At 44.4% G+C, this 23,506-nt stretch overlaps 2 protein-coding genes across 4 annotated transcripts; one reads left to right on the top strand and one right to left on the bottom strand.

The window, feature by feature from the left end:
- Positions 1-879: 879 nt before the first annotated feature.
- On the top strand, positions 880-12,773 carry LOC108107200 (protein gooseberry-neuro). Its single transcript, XM_017214617.2, has 5 exons — positions 880-1,319; positions 1,438-1,751; positions 5,100-5,211; positions 11,373-11,966; positions 12,089-12,773. Exons 1-5 carry the CDS (start codon positions 1,262-1,264, stop codon positions 12,379-12,381), a joined length of 1,371 nt encoding a protein of 456 aa, XP_017070106.2. The 5' UTR covers positions 880-1,261; the 3' UTR covers positions 12,382-12,773.
- Positions 12,774-13,090: 317 nt separating this feature from the next.
- Positions 13,091-22,088, bottom strand: LOC108107450 (neuropeptide-like 1). Of its 3 annotated transcripts, none has more exons than XM_017214995.2 (5): positions 21,775-22,088; positions 16,876-16,995; positions 16,057-16,741; positions 15,580-15,845; positions 13,091-14,443 (listed from the first exon to the last, which is right to left on the bottom strand). In XM_017214995.2, exons 1-5 carry the CDS (start codon positions 21,844-21,846, stop codon positions 14,117-14,119), a joined length of 1,470 nt encoding a protein of 489 aa, XP_017070484.2. In that variant the 5' UTR covers positions 21,847-22,088; the 3' UTR covers positions 13,091-14,116. The 3 variants fall into 3 exon arrangements, with proteins under 3 accessions (XP_017070484.2, XP_017070486.1, XP_017070485.1); XM_017214996.2 differs by having other exon boundaries at positions 14,335-14,443; positions 15,574-15,845; XM_017214997.2 differs by lacking the exon at positions 15,580-15,845 and having other exon boundaries at positions 14,282-14,443.
- Positions 22,089-23,506: the final 1,418 nt, after the last annotated feature.

Below are 23,506 nucleotides of genomic sequence, written 5' to 3'. Positions count from 1 at the left end.
TAAAGGATGCGGTATTTTCAGATAACGAGCTTGACGCTTGATTATTACAACACCTTCGATTAATCAAATGCAGCTCCATGTGCCTACCAACAAGGAATAGGAAAACTACCGCTAGCAGTGACACGTTTTCAAGCTTGAACTAGCCTTGAAGGGATAAGCCAAGAAGCTAAGGGAAACCCGGACCCCATAAACTTGGATGACAAAGAACTAGCCTAACTAGCCAAATGCTGGCGAAGGAAGGAGAATACAGCAAGGGAAGCGCCTGAATGGGATAAACATACAGGGGAAACACACGACACGCAACTGTGGGTGCTAAAAATGCCAAAACCGGAACGATTGATAATGCGTCCTGGCCTGGGTAATGGTGCTGGGCTTGGGATTGGGCTTGGTCTTGGTCCCTGGCTTGTGTCCTGTGCCGCCGGCAGCCTTCACGGTTTAATTGGCTGCCAGCGACAAAATAAAAGTCATACAATTCATACAAAATGTTTCTGGACAGCTGCATTCTCGGAGTGATCAAGCGCTTCTCGGCGGGAGAGGGTTGATATGCGGATGGATTTCGGATGTGTTACAATATCAAACGATGTGTGAGCTGAGCATTGAACCGCCCTGAACGAACTCAGCCAATCAGAGGTCTTTCGAGGCGTGGCATTACCTCGATTAAAGCGCGGCCCGCTCGCCGGCAACTCTCTCTCCGTTTAGCAGCGAAGTTTTGATCGTTGCCATATTGTATCTGGCCGAGGCGCTCGGGCAGGCATCAACCACCAAAAGGGCGGGCGCGAAAGCTGCTCTCAGTCTCCCTTCTGCCAGCATCTCCATCTCGGCGGTGGTGGCGCGGAAACCAGTTTATGGAGCGATCTCATTGTTCGTCCGTCTGCGGAGTAGTCGTCGTCATTGCCCCGGTCCGGCCGGCCCTCGTTAATTTATGCTCGCGCTTCTCTTTAGTTGCCTTGCAAGTCTCGTGCTGTTTGATCGCCGAAGCGCGTGTAATTCCAAGAAAAATCCCGCTGCCTCACCATCGGGTGGAGAGTTGCAAAGTTCCGTCGGAATCAGAAGCTGCTCGTTGCAGGCTTTCCAGTGATGAAGTTCAGCCTTTGGGGCACCTTCGTAGTGATCTGCCGCGAATACCGAGAGCCTGTAGGCCATTATAGTTTAAAGTGTGCAATTATATCGACTCTGAAACACTAAAACCAAAGCCAGTTTGTTACGAGGAGCGGCGACATTTTAGATTTTAAGTTATTCATAAGCTTAGTGGCTTCGGACAATGGATATGTCTAGCGCCAACTCGTTGCGGCCCCTTTTGCAGGGGTATCCCTTTCAAGGTGAGCCTATCCAATCATATCTTGTTAATTTAAAGATATCTTAATAACTTAAGAGATGCTTTTCCCATATTGAGCTGTTCTCAACTCGTTTCTTTCATTTGATCCCGCTCACCACCAGGACAAGGTCGCGTAAATCAGCTCGGGGGTGTCTTTATCAATGGGCGCCCTCTGCCCAATCACATTCGCCTAAAGATCGTGGAAATGGCGGCAAGTGGAGTTCGACCTTGTGTGATCTCTCGCCAACTACGCGTCTCACACGGCTGCGTATCGAAGATTTTGAACCGGTACCAAGAGACGGGCTCCATTAGACCCGGCGTGATAGGTGGATCTAAGCCGAAGGTAACCTCGCCTGAGATCGAAACGCGGATCGATGAGCTGCGAAAGGAGAATCCGGGAATATTTAGTTGGGAGATACGCGAGAAGTTGATCAAGGTAAGTACAGAACGACACCTGCGGTACTGCAGGAAGCAATAAAATGTGCCGAAACAAAGAATGAAACGACTTTCCTAGACCCACCGGTAGCCATAACCGCATGTCATTATGTGCCGACAAACAGGACCCAAATACGGACCAAATGCGAATCAGTTTACTTCCGTTTTCTTAAAAGTCACGTGGCAAACTCGGGCCTCCCGCTGACATTGTTATGGCACGTTGCCGCCGACACCTACTGGCCCTTTGCATATGCCGGCTGGTCAGTTGCACAGATGGCCTAAATTGCCCAAGGACCCGGTTTGAACTTGGCTGTTCATTGACAATTTTGTTGTACAACGGCGACGACAAATTTTCGCTTGCCACCCAAACCGTTAAGAAATCGATTAAACCATAAAGAGTCCTCTCTGACACTGAGGTTGCCGTTCTTCTTGTCGGCATCGATTGTGTTTTATCCTTGAGACGACAAGGTGCAAACAGAGGACTCATTTGCTTTTGCATTCGGGACATCGCTTCCAACTTCCTGTTTGACATTTTGAGGAGTTTACACTGAAAGAAATCGGCATTTTGCTCGGCAAATCCTCATATTATATCTCAACCCACCAGCTTATATTAATTCATGTCACGTTTTAATGTACGATTGTTAAACCCAGCAAAAGCAAGTCGTACCACATCTTTCTTTCCTCACAAACCTTGTCACCCTTGTCAATACTAGAGTATTATTTAACCTTACATTAGCGTAAAACTTTAAAGATGAGCACACATGCCCACACCTCCATCTGGGGGCAAATACAAAGTCCAAAGGGGAAATTATGTTGTTGCTTATAACTGAACCTACGCCAATATGGCTATTCACTGAGACCAGCTGTCTGGATTAGTTAAACTTTTGTTTCGGCATACTCCCTACTGACCGAGGCAGTTCCTCTGATCCACGCCTGGATGGATGGTCTTTGACGGCTGTCTTGCCTTTTGGCGAGATTGCACGAGAGTGGAGCGGAGGGCGAAAGATTCATGCGAGTAGTCGTGTATTCCTGCGCCAGCCTCTTTTGGTGGCTCTCGTCCCGCTCTTTATATAAAGCCGCAATTAGCCACACTTAATGTGGCGATAGGATTCAGGCGACCATCTACACTATCGACCAATGGATCAGAATTACCTTATTCCATATCCGTGAGATGCGCCCTCTGAGTGCACAGAGGAAAATGCAGATCGATGTTTGTTTCAATGTTTCAAAAATATATGGCAAAACTGTATCCCTCAAAGCACAAGATCCGAACACAATGCAAATATTTCATTTAATATAACATATGTTAAATACTCTATCAAATATATATTAGTGCTAAGCTTAACCGGACCAACTTACACCTTTTTCTTTCTGTGTCGTTCATTTTGTTTTTTTTGCTCTGGCTTGGCGAGGCAGTAGGCGTAAAAAGTGCCTCCAGGTGAGCTTCGCGCTTGATTTGAATACGCTTTGGGCATCTCTTCTGCTTCGATTTCATACCAGGCCGATTGCCCCTCCCTATCTCACAAATACAACTTGCTCAGTGGCTCAGTGGCTTATCCACCGACGATCGTGATTGATTTCAGCGGTTGTTATTGCACATTGGTCTTGGCTCAGAAATGACCGCTCTTTGGCTCACGTCCCGATCGTGTTTTGCTATTGATCCTTAGGGTTACGCTACTCCTTGAACACGTCAGACTGCAAGTTTATTCAAATGACCCGCTGCCAAACTGTTTGTTTCCCAGAAATTCAATTATTAAAAAACACAGAATGCACCTGCCACTCAAACGAAGGCTAGCTGAGACCCAAAATATACTTTGCCAAGAAAGCGGCAATACATAGACACAGGCGCAGCACGCTTTGGTCAAGTATAGAGCGCAGTCAAGTGTCAATCCAACTGTCAACTAATTAATTAAATTTCAATTGAAATTGTTAAGCCAAAACCCAGGCGAGGCAAGAAATGTATCTCACAGTCGGGGGCTCGACCGAGATCGAGATCGGGATTTGAATTGGAACTGGGATCCAGTTGTCAGTTGCCACAAGATAAGCCGTCACATTCCAAGCGAACAACTGGTGCGGTTGGGCTCAGCCAGGTTTCCAGATCAAGCTGAAGTCGTAAATAACGCAACAAAGTCCAGTTGAAAATCAAAACATATTTCTCTTGTTGTCTCCGTGACACATTCAATAGAAATAGGAGCCAGTAGCCAGAAGACCGACACCAGTTAGCCAGACGGTCCGGGGCAGTCTCCCAGTCTGCCAGTACGCTTCATACTGGACAAAATGTCAGTTTTAGTTTCCGTGCACGGCGTCTTGTCTTGTCTGGTCCCTGTCTTGTCTATGAGGTGCCAGTTATGCCACCTTTGTTAGGCGAGGAATTAACCACAGCTCGGAGGGCGGGCAGGGGTCCCGCGATAATTTCGTTAGTGGAAAAATAATATTATTAATCATGTAAATGTTTGCGGCACATGCCACTCAATTTGAGCAACGACTGACACCCGGCCACCGGACAGACGAGTACTCCGACGCTGGGTCACTTCCCAGCCAGCGGCAGCCAGAGCTGGGATCTTACACCCAGACATGACACTACGCGTGCAGCAGTTAGCTTGAACCTGGAGTTTATGTTGAAGTCGACATGTCGCTCTAATGAAAACTGACAGTTTTCGGTTTCCTACCGACTTTAGCAATTGATGTTCGATTCAAATGTGTTTTCCTTAAAAAAAACTGGTTTGGGGAATGTGTTGCTGCCCAGTAAGCGCCATTACATGATGTGCAAGCGATCGAATTTTATTCTGGAAAGCTAAAGCCTTTTACTTCAAGCGAGTTAAAGCCGAAAGAAGCAGAAAGCTTTACTGTTCTAGTGGGAGATTAACTTCACACTTGCAATTTTCGGAATTTGTTTTCGATTCCCGCCGGAATGTCCAGCCTTGATTCCGTACAATCTCAGCACTTGCCTCGACTCCTGACACTCGCGAGGCAATCGCTGAGCAAACGTACAGATAGAAATAAATTCTCATGCCTGGCCTAACTCTCGGCTTGACATTTCCCTAATTGGATTATCCGACGAAGCTCGGGAGAGAGGGAAGAAGGCCCAAAGACAGCTACATGAAAATTGTCCAAACACAAGGCTGCCCGACGACTGTAGCATTAGTGTCAGACCTTCCCAGTGCTTAGTCCCCAAAGACATCGACCATCCGACATGAAAATTCTTTTAAGGGAAACAGTAGCCACCAAAAATATGTATCTGCCTCCATCTTTCATTAAAGGGAGCTGGGTGTAAAATAGTATCAGAGATAAAGCGAATCAAACCCAGATTTTTAATTAAATAACTTTCTATTTTGTTCGACAAACACAGGAGGGCTTTGCGGATCCACCGTCAACGTCATCTATCAGTCGCTTATTACGAGGAAACGATCGCGGCAGCGAAGATGGTCGAAAGGACTACACTATACATGGAATTCTTGGAGGTAAGAAAACTAAACTGCTACGTTAAGAGATAGGAAAACCAATTTGGGAACGCGCGGAGAGTCTTGCTGTGAAAATCACCGATCATTTATTTGATAATTTCTGAAAATCATCATCAAATCATTTGTAGCTCAAATCAACAAACTGGTGTCGGCACCATGGCTTTGATCGTCTTAGAACTAGCGACTTAAACTTAAATAAAAGCCGCTCGGAATGGGAAAGAAAAGACTACAATGGATATTGCTGGCCATTCGATAACGATCTCTATCGCTTGTTGACCATACACAACCGAAATAGGTGTAGATGATGACACCTGAGAATGAAAAGTACACAAGTCCAAGATTCGTTTGCCACAATCCAGACCCAGCTAATAACCCTGCCTTCCACTGCCTTGCGTGAGATCTGGCAGTGCACCCCGCCTCTGCTCCATGATCGGAGCCAATAATCAGGCTAAATATGCATAGTCATTCGATAAACGACCGGCGGGGTCAAAGCGGTGGTCGTCCAGCCCGAGAGCTTGGTATTGCTTACGTATGCGTTTTAGAAATTGGGTAGAAAATTGTTTTTTATGACCTCTCGCAGCATCATTAGACGTATTCTGCACTAAACTGGCTCATTCAATTAGGCCCGAAAGCCGAACTGCTTTGATCTGTTTACCTTTTCTCATTTGTGCATTTTGCCGACATCCTCTGTGTTTTTCGCCCTCATACTGTCACAACAAATATTCCGCCTCACAATAGCCTGGAGGGTATTTCCTGAGATGTCACCTTGGCATGATGTTTCAAACCGTCCAAGCCGACAATGACGTGTCTATGGATTACATTCGGTCAATGAATATTGTGAAAATGTTCACTTCTAGTAGCCTTGAAGGCGAAGCATATTCCCCGTTGTTTTTTTAATATGATTGCCAATCACAGGTGAAATTCTAAACGGAAAGTTTCTTGAATGCAAAACATTGTGCATTGCTCTTTTATGTTTTTTATATTCCTCGACACCCTTTGAACCTGTCGTCGAAAGGATACCGGGAAGCACCTGTGTGCCAAATCTATTTAGATGTGGCCGATATCATACAAACATAAAACACTTACTAAGCATAATCTACACAGCCTTGGCCCAAGAGTGATCATTATGCTGTCGAAGCGTATAATAAGCACACGCCCTCCCATCATCATTGACCCCGGTCCCCACCCGATCCGCGGGGCCATCCCCCATCATTATAGCTGTCCAGGCAGAAGTAGCAGTCGGCTCACAATCACAACACCAATCGGAAAGGCTGCGCAAAGACATCCCAAGTATAACTGGCCAGGCACCAGCTATGTTGGAATCTGTGGGATATGGGATCTGGGACATGGGATAACAAAGTCGGTGCCGTTGCCTGTAATCAACGCCTTCTTTGCCGGCGACTGAATGATTTCTGGCCCTCACCTGCCGACGCCGAAAATAAAATTATGCATTATTAAATATGTTTCTTCATCTTTTGTTTCGCGTATAATTTCGTTTGATTTGGATTTTGAACAATTTATTCAACTGACTCTCGCTCCACGTTCATGTTCTGGACCTTTCCCAGACCCATCCGAAGCTCCCCCGGTCACAAAGCCCTAGTGTCGCTGACTGTGATTACCGGCGGCTTGCTTTGATCTCTCAAATACCGAAAAATCGGTGGAAAATATGAAATACCCAATAATAGCTGAATTTACCCAGCAAAGAAAGAGAAATTGTGTGGGGGCTACTGATGCTGCATAAGTTGGATGACAATATGCTGTTATAATTTCAATCAAAAAATGTGTATAGATATGAGAGAAGAGTTGACAAAACGAGTCGACTACAATCTTTATTAAGAGCATTGATACCAGTCGAGGCATGTCAGTGAAAATACTCAGCTAAATATTATTGCCAGTAATTTTTATGCAGAAAATGGATTCTTAACTATACTTGAAATGCAGCCATAAGCGACATTTCGAAAGAAGGAGATCCAAACGCCAGTACTTGGAATCCCTAACTCTCCGCTTCTCAGTAATGTCGAACCTGATAAATATTGATCCGTACGCCCCATCGCAACGCACAAAAAACAAACCGCTAAACGCTTGCAACGCCTCCGCTTAACGGCCTGACAGTATCCGAGCTGTCTGATTCGGATTCCGAAACCCGGACTGATAAATACGCGTGCGATTTGTTTTGTTTCGTGGGATCCCAGAGCTACCCAGCCCACTCAAAGAAAGTGAGGCAAGACAATGAAATGAAATGGCAAAACACCGACAAGAAGTCAACGGCGAAAGAAGAAAAGCCGAGCAGAACACTTGTGGCAATTAGTGGCCAGTACAAAGGCATCAAGAGAGACCGCCGTGGGAATGGGCAGCGGTATTTACAAAATAGTCTCCCTCAACCCAAGGATCCAGGACCAGACAATGCGGCATCTATCTCAGGACTGATCCTGGGCGAGTCCAAACAAAAACAGGTTCAATCATTTGCAAAAAAGAAAACACAAAATGGCAATGGCCGAAGGACCAAAACAAACGGACGCCGCTCGAACGATCCTGTTAAGGGAGTTCACACCTCCTCTAATGATTCGCAACGGGATGTCAGAGGACTCCGAAGCCGAAGAGGAGCATTCCTGCAGTCTCACATGACAAATGACTGCAAGGCTAGGGAGGCAACTCGACAACTCGGCGGTGATTGCGCAAAAATACCCTATCCTTGCATGTGCGGCCTCTAACCCGCAGCACCGACTGCGGAGCTGACCCTATCTCACACATATGCCCGATGATCCGGTGGTTGGCTCATTTGTTCGCCTCGAAAACCCATTAAAATCGTTCATGCCCGAAAAAAGTGTCAACGTAACAAAAGCATCGCTTTGACTTCAAATGCACCGATCTTGAGCGGCTTCTTTAATGCCCACCAGGGTGTCCTGGAGCGTTCTGTTTGATCTCATTGTGGCCCGGATCGTCTCGGTCCGACTTTCGTATGTTTTCCGCCGCCTCGACGCACTGGTGCGCTGGTGCGCTGCGCCCACGATTTCATCGTTCGTGTTGATGAGTTACAAAATATTTTATTAACGTATTATCACACTTTAACTGACTTCTCGTCCCGCTCTCTCTGGAGCTCTCCGTCTTCTTTGCTCGTTCGGCTTCGTTCTTGCCGCCGCCGCTGTTCATCTGGGATTTGTTTTGATCAAGTGTTTGTATGCATTGTTATTTAAATTAGTTTCATTTCATTCCGACCGATGTTCAGCTCCTTAGATTTCGATGATTACGTTTCTTTTGCCGCCGGATTATGATTATAACTAATTTTGGACTCTCTTCCCCTGCCGTCGTCGTCATATCAGGCAGCCCCCTCGACGTTTGTAAATTATTTTAAATGGCCCTCAGTGGGAATCGCTTTAATTTAAAACTAGTATTTAGTGGATTTTACATTGGTCCCTTTTATTAATTTATGCATAATACTATCAGACGTTTCATTTTATGATCAGAGAATTATATGTCTATTTTTATATTAAAGTTGCAAGGAGAGTGTTCAAAAATGGGAAACTTTGTTTTGAGTTCAAAAACCCATTTTCAATGTAAATATCAAATAATTTAAAACAACTCTAGTCATTAGTCTTTGATTTGTCGAAGTTCGTACTTTATACCCTTCAAACATTTGATTGACATATTTAGTTGTACATTTACACACAAAGTAGCGAATCTATATCTTCAAAGTAAAATTTAAGAACTGTCGCCACTTTCCACCTTCGTGTGCGACTCAGCGGTTGTTAAACTCAGCGTATATAAGCGGCATCACTTTTAAAGCTCCTGTAATCCTTTTGCTGACATGAATCTTAAGACACGAATCGTAAGACTTAAGAAATAACATTCACCGGAATCGAGCCCAGCCGAAATGAGCTGAAGTGAGCTGGACTGGGCAGAGCTGGGCTGAGGTTGGATACCCCTTCCGCCAAGCCCAAGCCAATGTCACATAGTCCGAGGCCTTATAAATTCCGAATCTGTGGCTCGGCGTCAGACGCGCGTGTCTCCAACTGACATCTGACAGCCGAGCATCGGGAATCCCCTCCACCCCCGAGGGACTTTTTAATTCCACGTCTCGTAGTCATATGTACAGTAAGCCGTGCGCTGCATTAGATGCACTAATTTAGAACAGGGGTCAGTGTCAGGGTTGTTGATTGATGACTGGGCTGGGGTTTCGTTTTGCCTTCCATTATCTATCCCAACGAGAGGAAAGTACAGATGAGATTGATCTTTGCCACCACTGTGATAGAGACGGGCTGCAATTGTCCGTCAAAGGTGATTGGGCTCCAAAAAAAAGAGGGGAAAATGACCGCTTGCCTTTTGCACTTTGCCTCACAAGGGCTGGTTCCTGAAGCGCGAGTACGTATACTACCTGCTGTTCGAAAACACAACCTAAACGTCGTCAAAAATGATGAATGCCTGCCCAGATTACGAAGCAGCAGCAATTTATCAAAGCTCAGGGCCCCAAACGGTTTTCCACGGCGACCAGTCCCCGAAAAGAAAGCCCAAATTCAAAGAGCTCCACAGTAGCCAAAGTGGTGCCCTGCCGATGTCGGTGTTGGTGCCAAAATAAAAAGGCTTTTGTCTTCGGCGCTGCTGGATTGTTTCTCCCGGACCGCCAGTGTTGTCGGGTTTCTTTCGCATACGGGCGCTATTGATGGGCAAGTAGCAACAAATTAATAAAATGTTTAACATTTAAAAACTAATTGATTTTTCTACCTTCCACCTTTCTTGGTGCCGTTTCTCTTGGCCTCTTCGCTTTGTCTTCTTGCCCTGGTATCAATCCACATCCACGGCTTCTGCAGCTCCAGGAACCCGACCCCTTATTTCGTATAATTAAGTTTTATTGTTTCGTGTGTTGAAAGATTAATAGTCCGACTTCTGTATTTTATCATTCATATCCATTCGTTTTCATTTAATACGCATGTGAACTTTTCGATTTCTTTATTGGGCCACAGGCCGAACCTAACGCTAAACAGTGGGCGTACCTCTCTCCGAGGTTTCTTGCAGGTTTTTTGCCAAAGGGGATTTTGGGTGTGGCCTGATGGCCACCGAAGCTGTTAAGCGTGCCGAAAGCATATTTTTCAGTCCGATGGCCAATGCTTTACGGAATATTGATGATGACTGAAATTCAAATTGGATTGATCGAAAGGTCTACATCGGAGAATAAAACCAATGTTATGGGAAGTTGTCCCATGAATCAGAGCGAAGAAGGTGACAGGAAGTAACCTCGTTCGAAGGATCAATTAATTATTTCACTTGGCAGGCCGGAAATATTAGTTCCCCTGCACTGACCGCCAACTAACAGCCAAATGCCTCGATTAATAACTGCCTCAATCGTCCATGAATCCTTCGGGGCAATGAACAATACATTTAATCGGCATCAAAGAATTTCCGCTTCGCCGCAAGAAATACAAACAGAACGGTCGTAGCTGAATAAGGATACTCTGGACCACAGTTTCAAAAACGAGCATGAGATCTTGTTGAATAATTCCCGCAAAAGATGCCGCTTCGCTGCTTTGATCCTGAGCTGCTAGGCTTAACTCTATAACCCAGTTTGTTGTGTAATGAGCTCTCCAAATAATTTAAGTTGCCTTTGTGACCGCCCTGCCACACGCCGCGCTTCAAGCCCGATTGCCAATGGCGGCGGCTTTCCCCATTTGCCTTTCGTAAACAGATGCCGAAGTTAATTGGCGCACTCCTCCATGGCCGCTGACAACTTGCCGATCATCTTCTTGTGTAATGTGATATATTGTGTCACTTGTCAATGCTGTGACTTTTACGAGCTGCCTGCGGCAACACCCCGCCCGCACCCAACTGGATCTGAAGAGCCCATCCGGCCGCAGAGCTGACTTCTGTGGGATCGTCGGTGGCTTTGACAGATTTGTTTCGCTCCCTGACGTCTCAATTAATATGCAATGGCGCGCAGTGAACGTCAACTCCCATTCACATGGAGCAGGGGACCCACCGATCTGGGGGTCACACGATGCCCGACGATCTACGTCGGTGGCCATATTCATTGAATACCGAGATCACACCACCGAATATGATTCAGTTTCTAGAAAACTGAAAGGCATAGAAAATTTTATCGCTTCCTACGAGGCGTTAATAATTTTAGCTGCCTTTTAATAAAACCCGAAATGCCCTTTCTATCGTTTAAGGCCGCGACTCGGACATAAGTGACACGGAGTCGGAGCCTGGGATTCCGTTAAAACGTAAGCAGCGTCGCTCCCGAACCACCTTCACCGCCGAGCAACTAGAGGCCCTCGAACGGGCCTTTGCTCGTACCCAATACCCAGATGTCTACACCCGTGAGGAGCTAGCACAGACCACCGCACTGACCGAGGCTCGCATCCAGGTATGGTTCTCCAATCGCAGAGCCCGGCTACGCAAGCATTCCGGCGGCTCGAGCTCCGGACTTTCTCCTATGAACAGTGGCAGTACTAGTGTGGGCGTAGGTGTTGGCCCGAGTGGTGCAACAGCGCCCCTCGGATTCGGTCCTCTTGGCGTTGGCTCGATGGCAGGCTATAGTCCTGCGCCAGGAACTACCGCTAATGGAGCCGGCATGAATGAGGGAGTTCACCATACCGCCCACGCTCCGAGTTCCCATCACAGTGCAGCAGTGGCTGCTGCGGCGGCGCATCATCACACCCAGATGGGAGGCTACGATTTAGTACAAAGTGCGGCGCAACACGGATTTCCCGGTAGCTTTGCTCAGCCTGGACACTTTGGTAGTCAGAACTACTATCATCAAGGTAGGTGGTATTTCAAATGGTAGAAGCCCTCCTCTTAAGGATTCCATGGTCGAGCTTCCATAGTCCATGGTCCATCGTCTATGTTTTAATTCACCACCTTATACCTATTTCTGGCTTTGCAGACTACTCGAAGCTGACCATAGACGATTTTTCCAAACTAACCGCCGATAGCGTCTCAAAGATCTCGCCCTCACTGCACCTAAGCGACAACTACTCGAAGCTGGAGTCCCCCTCGAATTGGTCGCAGGCCGCCTACCATCTCAACCAGTCGGCAGTGGCTGCTGCCAACTACAATGCCCACGTAGCCCAGCATCAGCTCAACGACTACGCCGCCGTAGCGGCTCACGGGAACGCGGCAGCGGCCGCTTACAACCACCCCTTGCCGGCGCAGGGTCAGGCCAAGTACTGGTCATGAGCTACTTGACCTGCGAGGTCGATTCATCATCGAGGGGCATGCAATTTTGGCAATAGTTTTATGCATTTCAATTACCCGCAGAGGCACATGTAGATGTAAGGCAACTATTTATGGTATACCCCACTAACGTGAATATGGAAAATATCGGCTTAGCTATAATGTAGGATTACATCACTGAACATCACTGAGCATCACATGGCTTTTATAGACGAATCAAGGCTGGCAACGTTTTACATACAAGCATCATGAACATATAGTTAGACGACATTGTATATTTATTAACCAGACAAACGATATGTATTTAGAGTAATCAGGAGGAAAAGCGTTTCGTTAAGTTGATGTAATGATGTAAAAGGTACTTTTGAGAGTTAAGTTTATAGAAGATATTGACATCTCTTAAGAAATGTAGTAATCAAAAAATTAATAAACATATATTTTTTAAAATGCTTAAACTTTTTTTTTTGAAAAGAGCCTCCTTTGATTAAACTTCATTGCTGGGAAATGTGGGATTTGATTTTAATTCAACTATTAAGTAGAATACTTTCATATTAAAAATTATCAATTGATTTAACTTTTGGACATGACCAGTTCGGATCAATCTATTGGTCTGATCCACATATGAAGTCTGAATCGCTACGTTCTACGTTTAACTATTAGAGTCCAAAATTGTATTCTTCGAGTGGGGGAAGCAGTAAAACACAGGTGCATATTGTATTATAGGAACAAACCAGTAATAGTTGTATATTATTTATTTCATACGATATTCAATAAGTGTATACAGATACTAACGTTGATAGTTATTGGATACTTCGCTGCGAGTTTAAGCTCTGTTCCTGCTCTTACAGCTTAACCTCTTGCTCGCGCTCGGATAGGTTTTAAATATAGGTGACGTAAATACTTTGCAATACATTATTTGATTAACCTTTCACATTTGGAGTACTTTGATTTGAAAATTCATAATCATAATAATTAATTATTGACGACATCAGACTTATTATTACATACAGTTATTTAGATATATATTTTATTCGTATATTTCGTATTTGCAACCAATGATTTGAAAAAGTTAAAATCAATCCAAATGACGTGTAGGAGTACAGGATACCCCTGTAATATTTATTGTCCATATTTTATTTATTGTCTGAGATACATATATGTATAGTATATATTATTGTATATATAAATCGATATTTTCTTCAATTCTCACCAAATTTTATTGTCTTTGACGCAGTTTGCTTAACACTCTCATATATCAACGATCGTTGGTGGCAATACTTAGCTTTGACCTAGGGAAATATTTATTGTCATATACACATACAAGACGTTAGGAAAGAGGAATGTAAACAGGTTTCAGTATTTTAGCAGTAAAGGATAGAGTTCTTTGAGGTATACTAATTACACTTAACGTTTCCTTTAAGAGTTTAAATAATAGGGATATGGCTTGCTTTGATATTTATCTCTGTTTTGCTTTGCACTTGTATCAGTTACTTCAGATTTGTAAATATAATTTATATATTGAGAGTTAGAGCACTAGAGATCCTAGATAGTGGAGCCTCTCCAATTAGAGCTTCCGATTTTACTCGTAAGCCTCGGCACTTGGGAGTTCCGCAGGTGTTTTGTGTGACTGCTGGAGGATCTACTTTCAGTTTATTACGGCGTAGTTATACATTCTGGCTACGGTTACGGTAAGGTAATCTGTATCGCATAATTTGGATAAGGAGTATATTATCGATATTTAGTATTCATAATTGTCCGAGTTGCGTCGAAATTCGCGTCGATGCAGTGCTGTGATACGCGGCGGAGTGCCCCAGGAGTGGAACGGGGAGTAGACTGAAGCCCCAGAGCGCAGTAGCGGACGCGGCGGACGTCCCGATGGCAGCAAGTTACTGGAGATGCTGTGCATGCGCGCTGGGGAGGCATCAGGATCCACGTAGTACTTAGACAGACGACCGCGTATGCCAGCACCACTCCAATTTATCATCGGTTGAGTTGGTATGAAACACTGCTTACAAACGGCTGCGGTGGGTTGACGCAGTCGCTCGTGTTGGGGGTAATACCCGACCTGTATGGGCCGAAGAAACCGCTAGAATTATTACATCTCCTTCAGCAGGCTGTTTAAAGGAGGTCTACAGAAATACAAAATAGAAAACAGTTCGCAGTCTATGAACTTGGTCCAGGATGCAGCCGACTTAGTAAAGAGCCACCGAAGCTATGCTACAAAACAAAAATGTTAATACGAAAACGTAGCAGAGAAACTAACATAAGATACAAACAATTCCATAGAAAATTAGATCATGCCAATGAGCTTATACATGCCAATACAAACTGATTTTTCAACTTTAATTTATATACAAAGTTTTTGTTGGATCAGACTTGAGAAGTCCCTACTTCTATATATTTTTCTTCAGTGTGCGTTTGTGTAGTTGTCGTGATAAACGTTGTTGTCCTATAATGTGTAGATACATTTTACTTAAAGAGCGCCGCCTCAAACAAGTACACACTGCGTTTGCAGCATACTTTCGGGCTGTAAATGTAAATACGACTGTCGTAGACCTAGATAAGTATGCGTGAAGTAGTCAGAATAGTAAAACTAATTAATCGTATTCCTTCTATAGTGCAATGATTTTCCTTTTTTTGAGGACCACTTTTTTTTTATTTCCCTTAGAAACATCAGCTTTATAGCCCGCTTTGTAAGCCAATCTAAGGCTGACAAAGGGGCGGAAATTAGCCGATTGTCCCCAACGAAGGATGTCCATGTGCAGACGTATTCGCAATGTATACGGAAATCAAATTTCCGAAAACCATTAAAATGGAAAAACTACATTAAGTATGCTGACGGAAATGTCTGAGAAACTCTCCTGATTGCTGTTGGGGTCTTGGGTGGATAAGATAGTAACGTAGGGACAGGCACAAGAAAATCTCAGGGCTCCTCATGGTCGGAACAAAACAAAGCATTCAAAAAATATCTACAGAAAGTCTATGATCTACGACTTTTAACATGCCACTTCTGGAACGTTTCACTACAACTTGAAAGGAAGCAGGAATAGCCAAGGCCAGAGATAAAAGGTGTTTGGAGCCAATTACTAGTACTCGGAATCATAAACAATAAGAATTTCCACAACAAAGAACGAAAAAACAAACGAAATCAATAAAACAAAAATAAGTAGCACACATCGAACCATCGCCATTTACTCATACAAATTGCCTGGCGTCACGTCCCGAGCGACTGAAACGCCCCCCGGACCCGCCGTAGCCACTACCGCCCCCTGGGCTGCGTAGGTAGCGGTAGCTGGGCATGAATCCGGAGCGGTAAACGGCACCTATGTGACGCTTCTGGGGCGATGGCACCTGCTCGTTCGCCGCCTCCGAGTCCGGCTCCTCTTCCGCCTCGTCTGTGGCTGCAACAGCAGCATTGGCATCGTTGCCATTTTCGATGCCAAACAATTCAGGATCCTTGGAGGTGTCTTTTGGGATAATAATATAAACGTATGTACAGAACTGTGCTAAAGGAAAGTGCCTCATTGCTGCTATCTTAGTGCAGGGTGCTAACAAATGTTAAGTTTACAAAAAGTTTTCGAAAAATGGAGCTAGATACTTTCCATCCGGTTCGGAAGTTGGAGTTCCGTACCCCCAAGACTTCAAGCCAGATTTCCCTGGGTCCAACTGAGTACTCACCTAGGAATCGCTTTTCTGCCCGGCGATAATCGTTCCAATCCAGGTCAGCATAGCCAGCATAGCTGGGGTACCACCAATAGCTCTGCATTGGATCAGCGTAGTCAGGAGCGGCAGCAGGCAGGAGCATCTCTTCGTCCTCACGTTTTTGCTGAACACCATGGACCGGCGAGGATTTCAGGGCTCCAAGGTTCCGTTTCTCAGCACCGACGCGTTGGTTGTGATTCTGCTGCGAGTTATATCGCGCAACGGCAGCCACATTCCGCTTTGGCTGCTCCCTGTGGGTGGAAGGAGCACTCTGAAGGCGGGCCATTGTTGCGATGTTTCGCTTGCCGTTGGGAATGGGGAGCTGGAAGTCACGGGCCAGTGTGCCCACGTTGCGCTTGCCATAGGTCATCAATCCTCCGGCTCTGGCTAGAGAGCCAATATAGCGCTTCTGCTCACTGGGCTCCCCGGAATCTGCGTCGGCGTAATCCTCACCAGGCTCCGCTGTAGGCAGCTGTCCGTTCTTGGCCAAAGTGGCCAGGCTTCTCTTCGGTGCGTTTAGAAGGCCTTGGGCAGCCAGAGCAGCCACCGAGCGCTTATCCTCCTCCACATAGTCTGAGTAATCGCCTAAGGGCTGCTCCTCGCCCACTGGCAGCTGCCGTTCACGAAGTAAGTTCTTCAGTTGATTGCGCAAGGCGGAGGCCTAAAAATAAGGGCATTTACGGGGCAGAATGACACAAAGCAATTTAAATTCAAAGCTTGGGCAGATGTTGCTTTCAGAAGTGGGAATAAATCCTTTAACGTCAAGGATAAATACAGCAGCAGCAGGTGACTTACGTGTAACTGATACTCGGGACTGGGGTTCATCAATTGATTTATAAGGGCCTCCATTTCGCAGGGCGACACATTGCCATTATCATCAGTGGCACTCACAACAATGGTGCTTGGCTGGATGGCCTGAAAGAAAAGAAGAAACATTAAGAAGCCGGAACGTCTATGCTTATTATTGAATGTGTCTAGAATATCAAGTTTGCTCCTAATGGTTCCGGTTTCCAAAGGAAACGCTCTTTGTCTTCAACTTAATTACCGCAATTATTTACACTAAGTCTACTATGAAATGTGACGACATTTTTTTCCATTCGTAGTTTACTTTCTTAGAATGAATGATGGCCGCTCACTCCTCGACTTTTGCTAAAATGTATTTTAAAACTACATTTGAATTGTTTATTTTTTGTTGCCTACTTTGCAGGGCACATTACTGGCTTAACAGCAACGCCATCGATGGCTGATTCAGACAGTGTGGTTCAAGGCACCTGTGTCCCGGTCACATTGACTTATCTGCCGTTTATGTCAGCGTCAGAAAAGTGTTCAACAGGAAAAATTGCAAAAGTGAAAACTGACTAGGCTTACACATGAATGTGTAGCAGAGCTGCAGGATGTGTCTGAGCCTAAGTCATAATATTTTCTTTAACGGTACGACAGCAAGCGAAGGCAGGTCGAAACAGTTTGTTTGCCAAATGGTCGACCAACCAAAAGAATTCCAAGCTGGATGGAAGTTATCTCGAACAAACGGGCATGTGCGCTCCCTGCGAGCCCCGTCTCTTGTGTATGTCTTCCACTTCAACGGAGTTCCGAGGGTAGACCGAGGCACTGAGCTTCCGGTTTTAATAACTGGCCTGCTGAGAGCACAGGAGGCGGAAGGAAGAACACACAGGATGTGTTGCAGGACGTGATGTCTGCCGGCGCCTATGCCCGTAAATCTCATGCAGAAATTGACAGTTTCTTGAGGACACATGCATGCTTAATACAGAGCCGGCTTTCTGTCTTATTAGCACTTGAAATAATAACCTAAAGGTGTTTGCAAAGTCAACAGATTTCATTTGGATTTTGCTTTCTAGTCTATCCAGTCAATACAGAAATGTTGTGCCTCCCTGCAATGGAAACAATGTATCCGTAAATTGGGCCATAAATTTCCCATAGAACATCCATTAATAACAAAGCTGAACATGGTCAAAAATGTTATTTGTTTAAAAAAAAAACACCAGCGTTATTTATCATTCATTCTAAAAATAAAATGAACAAAAAGTTCTCACACAATGGAAGCCACGCCATGAAAATTGAATTAAAAAAATATGTGTAAAAAACACAAAACAGCATTTAAAAACGCCGCAGAGGCTTTAAGACATAGCACTTCCCAAACAGGCAAGGGAAAATACTAAAAGAAGGGGAGGCTATGATGCGTGGGCCTGCATAGACGAGGTATCCTTTCATGGCAACATTAAGTGTTGCGTAATAATTTGTGTGGCTTGTTTCTCGTTCCACGGATTTCGGCACTTTCAAAATGGCTGGGGAGAATGTAAAAAATGTTTAGTTTATGAGCTATTTAATTTACGAGCCCTACTCAGTTTTAGCCGCTTTATTTTTCACGCTCATTAGCAAATGCTGGCTCCGCGGAAAAACAGGATTTCTTTGCCATTGTTTGCATAATTAAATTTCCTGTTAGCCAAGTCCTGCGAGCTCTCAGCAGTTGCCAGCTCTAAGCCTGCGTCTGACAACAAAACACTCCTTTAACTAAAATTTAGCCGTAATACTCATGTAGTGCCAATTACAAGGAGGCCGGTTAAGGAAAAGCTCGACATGGCGGTGGAAATCAATAAGCAATAAAACTGACTCCAATTAAACTCTTTGAGAGCCCTCTCAGGTAGGGAGAAAGGACATGTCCAATAAATGGGAATGGTTCCAATCAGATGGACTGCTTAATTAGGCGTGAGAGTATGCACCCTTTGTAACGGGTAGAAGCCCAATTGCGAATCAACAGCCCAGCGGACAATTTCTTTTTCCAGGGCACAACCGCCTTTTATCCTTACCCTCCCCAGCCACAGCCATCCACTGATTTTCTCTTTTTCTGTGATGCCTGTTGAGCCGCTTATGTCGCCTGAATCCAGCCGCAGGCAAATTATATTAACGCAGACGTCCCCCCCTGTTTTTTCATGCCGTCCATAGGCAATTTAATGGCGTACATTGTTGCTGTTGCTTTTTCTTAAATAAATACCGGGCACAATATTACAACTTAAGTGCTCTGGCCTTCGAGAAAACTCAGGGTGCCTGAGAACCGCGGAGGAAGAGTCTCAAGACCCTATACGGCATTGCGCTGATGGAATTTATTAAGAAAGGTACGGTGAGTGGACAGATACAACATTGCAAGTATAACACGCAAAAATAATCCTTAAGGGCTTCTCCTCCCAAGTAGAGTTTGCTGCGGAATTTCCCTTTTATCGAGGCTAAAAATTTAAGAAACTTTTTTCAATTTGTTCGTCAGAATTTTAAGACCCTCCTTTGCCCTTTTATTGTCGCATCCGTACATTCCGTTGAAATGCCGCCATTAACAGTAATCATTTTATCAATGAAACCCTCATGGAACTTTGCCTTCCAGTTCACTTTGTGGTCAGGCTCAGAAAGAGCCAAAAACTTTCTTATTGAATATGAAAATTATACCTGTTAATTATTAATTCCAAACAGAACTAGACAACGTAAATTGGCGAAATGACCGATTTTCGGTTATTAATTGAAGAGACAGACGAAGAAATGAAACTACACTCTATTCCCTTTGGCTGTTTAATAGTTTTGGTTGTGTTATAATCTTCAAAGTATAATGCTGCTAATGCACTTGTAGCTAGCATGCAAATTTTCTAACATGTTCAAAAATGTGTGCCAACTCGGGGGAAGCTCCATCCCACTTCATTCCGCGTTTTGTAAAGCGTCGAAGCTGATTACCATTGCCGCCCCAATAAAATCTATTTGACTTGCTGGCATTTTAATCAAAATGTCAACTCTCAACTGCCGCACGAATGGAAACAAGGCGTATTGATATGCGAACATCGTTATTGATACATGCAGAATTTTTGTAAGAATATAATTTTGCAGTTCGATCAATTCCTCCCGGCTAAAAATGTATTAGGATAGGAACTTAATTGAATTGAAATAAGACAAAAAAGATTAGGAAAGCTCTAGGACGGACATATATATGTTTTGACTACCCTGGGAAACTTTTCAGACATTTTAAATAAAATTTACGTAATCCTAATGACCCAAAATCATCCTTAGCGAAATATTTTCAGAAGACCTTTAACGAATTCTTTTTCGGGTGGTCCCAAAACTTGGATGAGTGTTTGCCCAAGAAAATTAATGTTTGCATTCTTATTCGACTTATTCTGTGCGTATACGAGATATCCTCAATGAAAGGGAGACGTGGCAGAAGTTAACATTTATTGTTATTGGTTCAGGGCTCTGTTCGTGGATATTGATTTCTATGTTTATTCAATAACCGCCGCAACTGACAATGACGAGTCATATCTTAGATCAAACTAAATCGTTCATATAAAGCCTGATGCAAGAATCGGTACTCATTCCACGTCAATGGTTCGATCCGACATTGTTTCTAATGCAGCGATGCACTGCAGTTGCGATGCAAGTCCAAATTACGGCCATGTTGTGCAGTAGTTTTCATTGACGTTGCAATTGCCGCTGACGTTTCTGGTCTCGCTGACGTTGCGGATACATCTGTACACCCCTACAATTTTCCCAGAACGTTAGGCTGCTGATTACACTCTGCACATAAAGGATATGCAGGAAATATATATTATATCTCATATAAGAAAAATATTAGTTACAGGAAATAATGAAAACGCGTTTTATTAAGATTCAGAAACACAGTTAAATATTTTAAAGCACGTTAAATGGATTTTGAGCTAGCTACATCTATTAAACCGTTTATTTTGCTGTCATCGCAGAGAATCCATTTTGTCATTCTCCGCTCCAGAAAGCAACTTTATACTTTTACCACAAATTTCTTAATTCGCTCTTTCGCAGTGGACTGGAAACAGATTAGAATTTTGAAACTTAAGACGTTCCTAGCGTCGTTTATCTTTTAATTAATGTTTAGTGCGCAGTTAGGAGAAGTTTAGTTACTCAAAGCAGAAAGACTCCTCGCACAATGGAAAAACAATTTTAGAAAGTACTTTTAGTTTGCTTTCTTGCTGGCAGCTATGATGAACAGCTGTCAAGGGAACACCAAGTACCGCGGATATGGAAAATGTCGCCATATGTCAGCGAGGGACAATAGAAATGTCACCCATCCCGCAGGAAATGGTCCAATGCACAGAAAAGAGAAGTGAAAGCGCTAAATGAAAAACTGCACTTTTGGCCTGGGCGCATCGAGCTGGACTTGGCTGGGAAAGGAATTCCAGCCGCAAAAGAGTCATACTTGAGTGGGGCGTGGCTTGGCCAATATAAATTACGGCAAAGTGGACAGAGACCTTGAAAAATTAAAAAAAATGTAATCCCTTTTTCTGACAACGGAAATATACAGCACGAAACTTATCGCTATGACAACATAATTAATGGGAAGCTCACATTTCATTATGCAATAGGTGAGGGTAAGAATATTATATATTGGAGCTTAAGAACACCAAGATGAAGTTTCCTAGGTGGTCCTTATTAAATTTGTTTATAAATAATAAAATCTACGAATTCTTTACGCATTTTCAATTTCCCCTCGCCGGGGCAAGACAGAGTGGGCTTACAAAATTTCGCCAAAATTCATGGTTCACCGCACCCGTCAAACATAAAAAGAAATAATAAAGGATAAGGCATCAGCACGGTCCATGAAATACAAAGACCAAATGCTGCTGATAGCGCTACAAATTTCGAAATTGAAAATATAATCCCAGGACTTACGGCATTGAGCAGCATGGAGAGCAACAGCATCAGCCGCCTGCTGCTGTGTGCAGACTTGTGCACCGCCTGCATCGTGAATGTCCTGGGAGCGGGTTGACTGCAAAGCCCCTGTTAATTGAGTTTCCCTCGCTGACAACGCGACGAAAGGTCCGACCGCACTCGCACCTCCTCACAAATTAAATTGCCTCGAACCGAAAGACTGCTCCTGCGGCACCCACTTCCAAGCCGATTCAACCAATAACGGAAACACACTCGCGTAGCTTCGCTGTTTACCAACTGTAACACCAGAACACCAGAATCGGTCGTCACGAAGTCGTCTGCTCGACTGCCTGCATGTTACTAGGACCCTCGACTTTTATACCCGTGCGACCATCGGATAAGCTCTCTCGCGGGAGCGAAACCGGAGCGCCAAGCTCGGATAATGGCTGTCAACTGTTGCTGTCCTGTCGCTGTGGACGTCGGCCTCTCTGTTGGGCGTGCAGTGTCCTGTTTTGCGGGCCGCTTATGTAGGTAATGACGTCATAGCGGCTGCAGGACACTGGCTCTGTAACTTGTTGGCAAGCCCTGTGTATTCAGGCCATCCGGCAGCACAGTGGGTGTTGGGGAAGAGGCATGGACCTGCAGCAACTGGAGATAATATCGAGCAGCACAGTTCAAAAATATTGTTCAGTCTTCAGAAACCATAATGAAAGTTAAAAATTGGGATATTTGTTCAAGTCATGTTACTTTTCTAAGTCAACTTCATCATCTTGGTTCCACTGTGCGCGGTGTCGCTTACCTCTCTTAGGGACCAATAAAAGAGATTTCGGTTTCATCTCTCTTTGAGCATAAGCTCCAGGCCATATGTCGACGCTCTCAGTGGGGCCGTTAGCTGACCCAAAGCTGGTAAAGCTGCAGGTCAGACGAGAGCACTTGCGCAACGCCAGTGGCTAAATTGACGGCGAACCGGAGATGGAAATCCGAGTTATCCATACGCACTGTGGTCGGCAGTTGGGCGCATCATAACTTTTTGAGACTCTGATTTATGTGACAATTAGTTGAGAATAGTCGAAAATGCAGCACACATACGCTTTAAATATACTTTATTTGAATGATTAAAACCACAATCGATGTTAATGGCAATAGCTAAATACATTTAGGCGTTGTTGAAATATTTTTCTAATTTTAGTACGAAATACTATTTAATCTGATTATCGCATATCAATGGGATGGCAATACATTATCAATCACATCAAATTTCGGATTTAAATATTATTTCTAAATCATACATAGTGTGAAACTAGAACGTAATTCGCTATCGCTTGGTAACACAAAATTAAACAATAAAACACATGAACATAAAAGTGGGGAAGTTATGACAGGTCTGCGTAAGTCCCGAAAATAATAAATAGCCAAGAGCGGAAAAGTAATACCATCTGACATTCCACTTCCCCACATCCTTTTCATGCAAGCTAAATTTATGCAATTTCTAAATACAAAAATTATGAAGCGGAAAAGGCTGAAACGTAACCACCACGCACACGGCACAGTCAGAGCCACTGCTGCGCTCAGATCCCTTAATGCACAGGGAAAAGTGCACAAAGTGCAGAGGCGGTCAAATTCATATGCCTACGTCAGTAGAATCGTGAGTGGGAAGGTCGACTCGCGTCACGCCCCAATGCAGGATATAATACACGGTGGATGGTGCAGCGGAGATTGTAGATTGCTCGCCAACTTAGCCGGTTGGAAAAAC

The sequence above is a fragment of the Drosophila eugracilis genome, unplaced genomic scaffold (assembly GCF_018153835.1).
Source record: "Drosophila eugracilis isolate 14026-0451.02 unplaced genomic scaffold, ASM1815383v1 contig_1765, whole genome shotgun sequence".
NCBI lineage: Eukaryota > Metazoa > Arthropoda > Insecta > Diptera > Drosophilidae > Drosophila > Drosophila eugracilis.
This window is presented reverse-complemented; position numbering and strand designations above follow the sequence as displayed.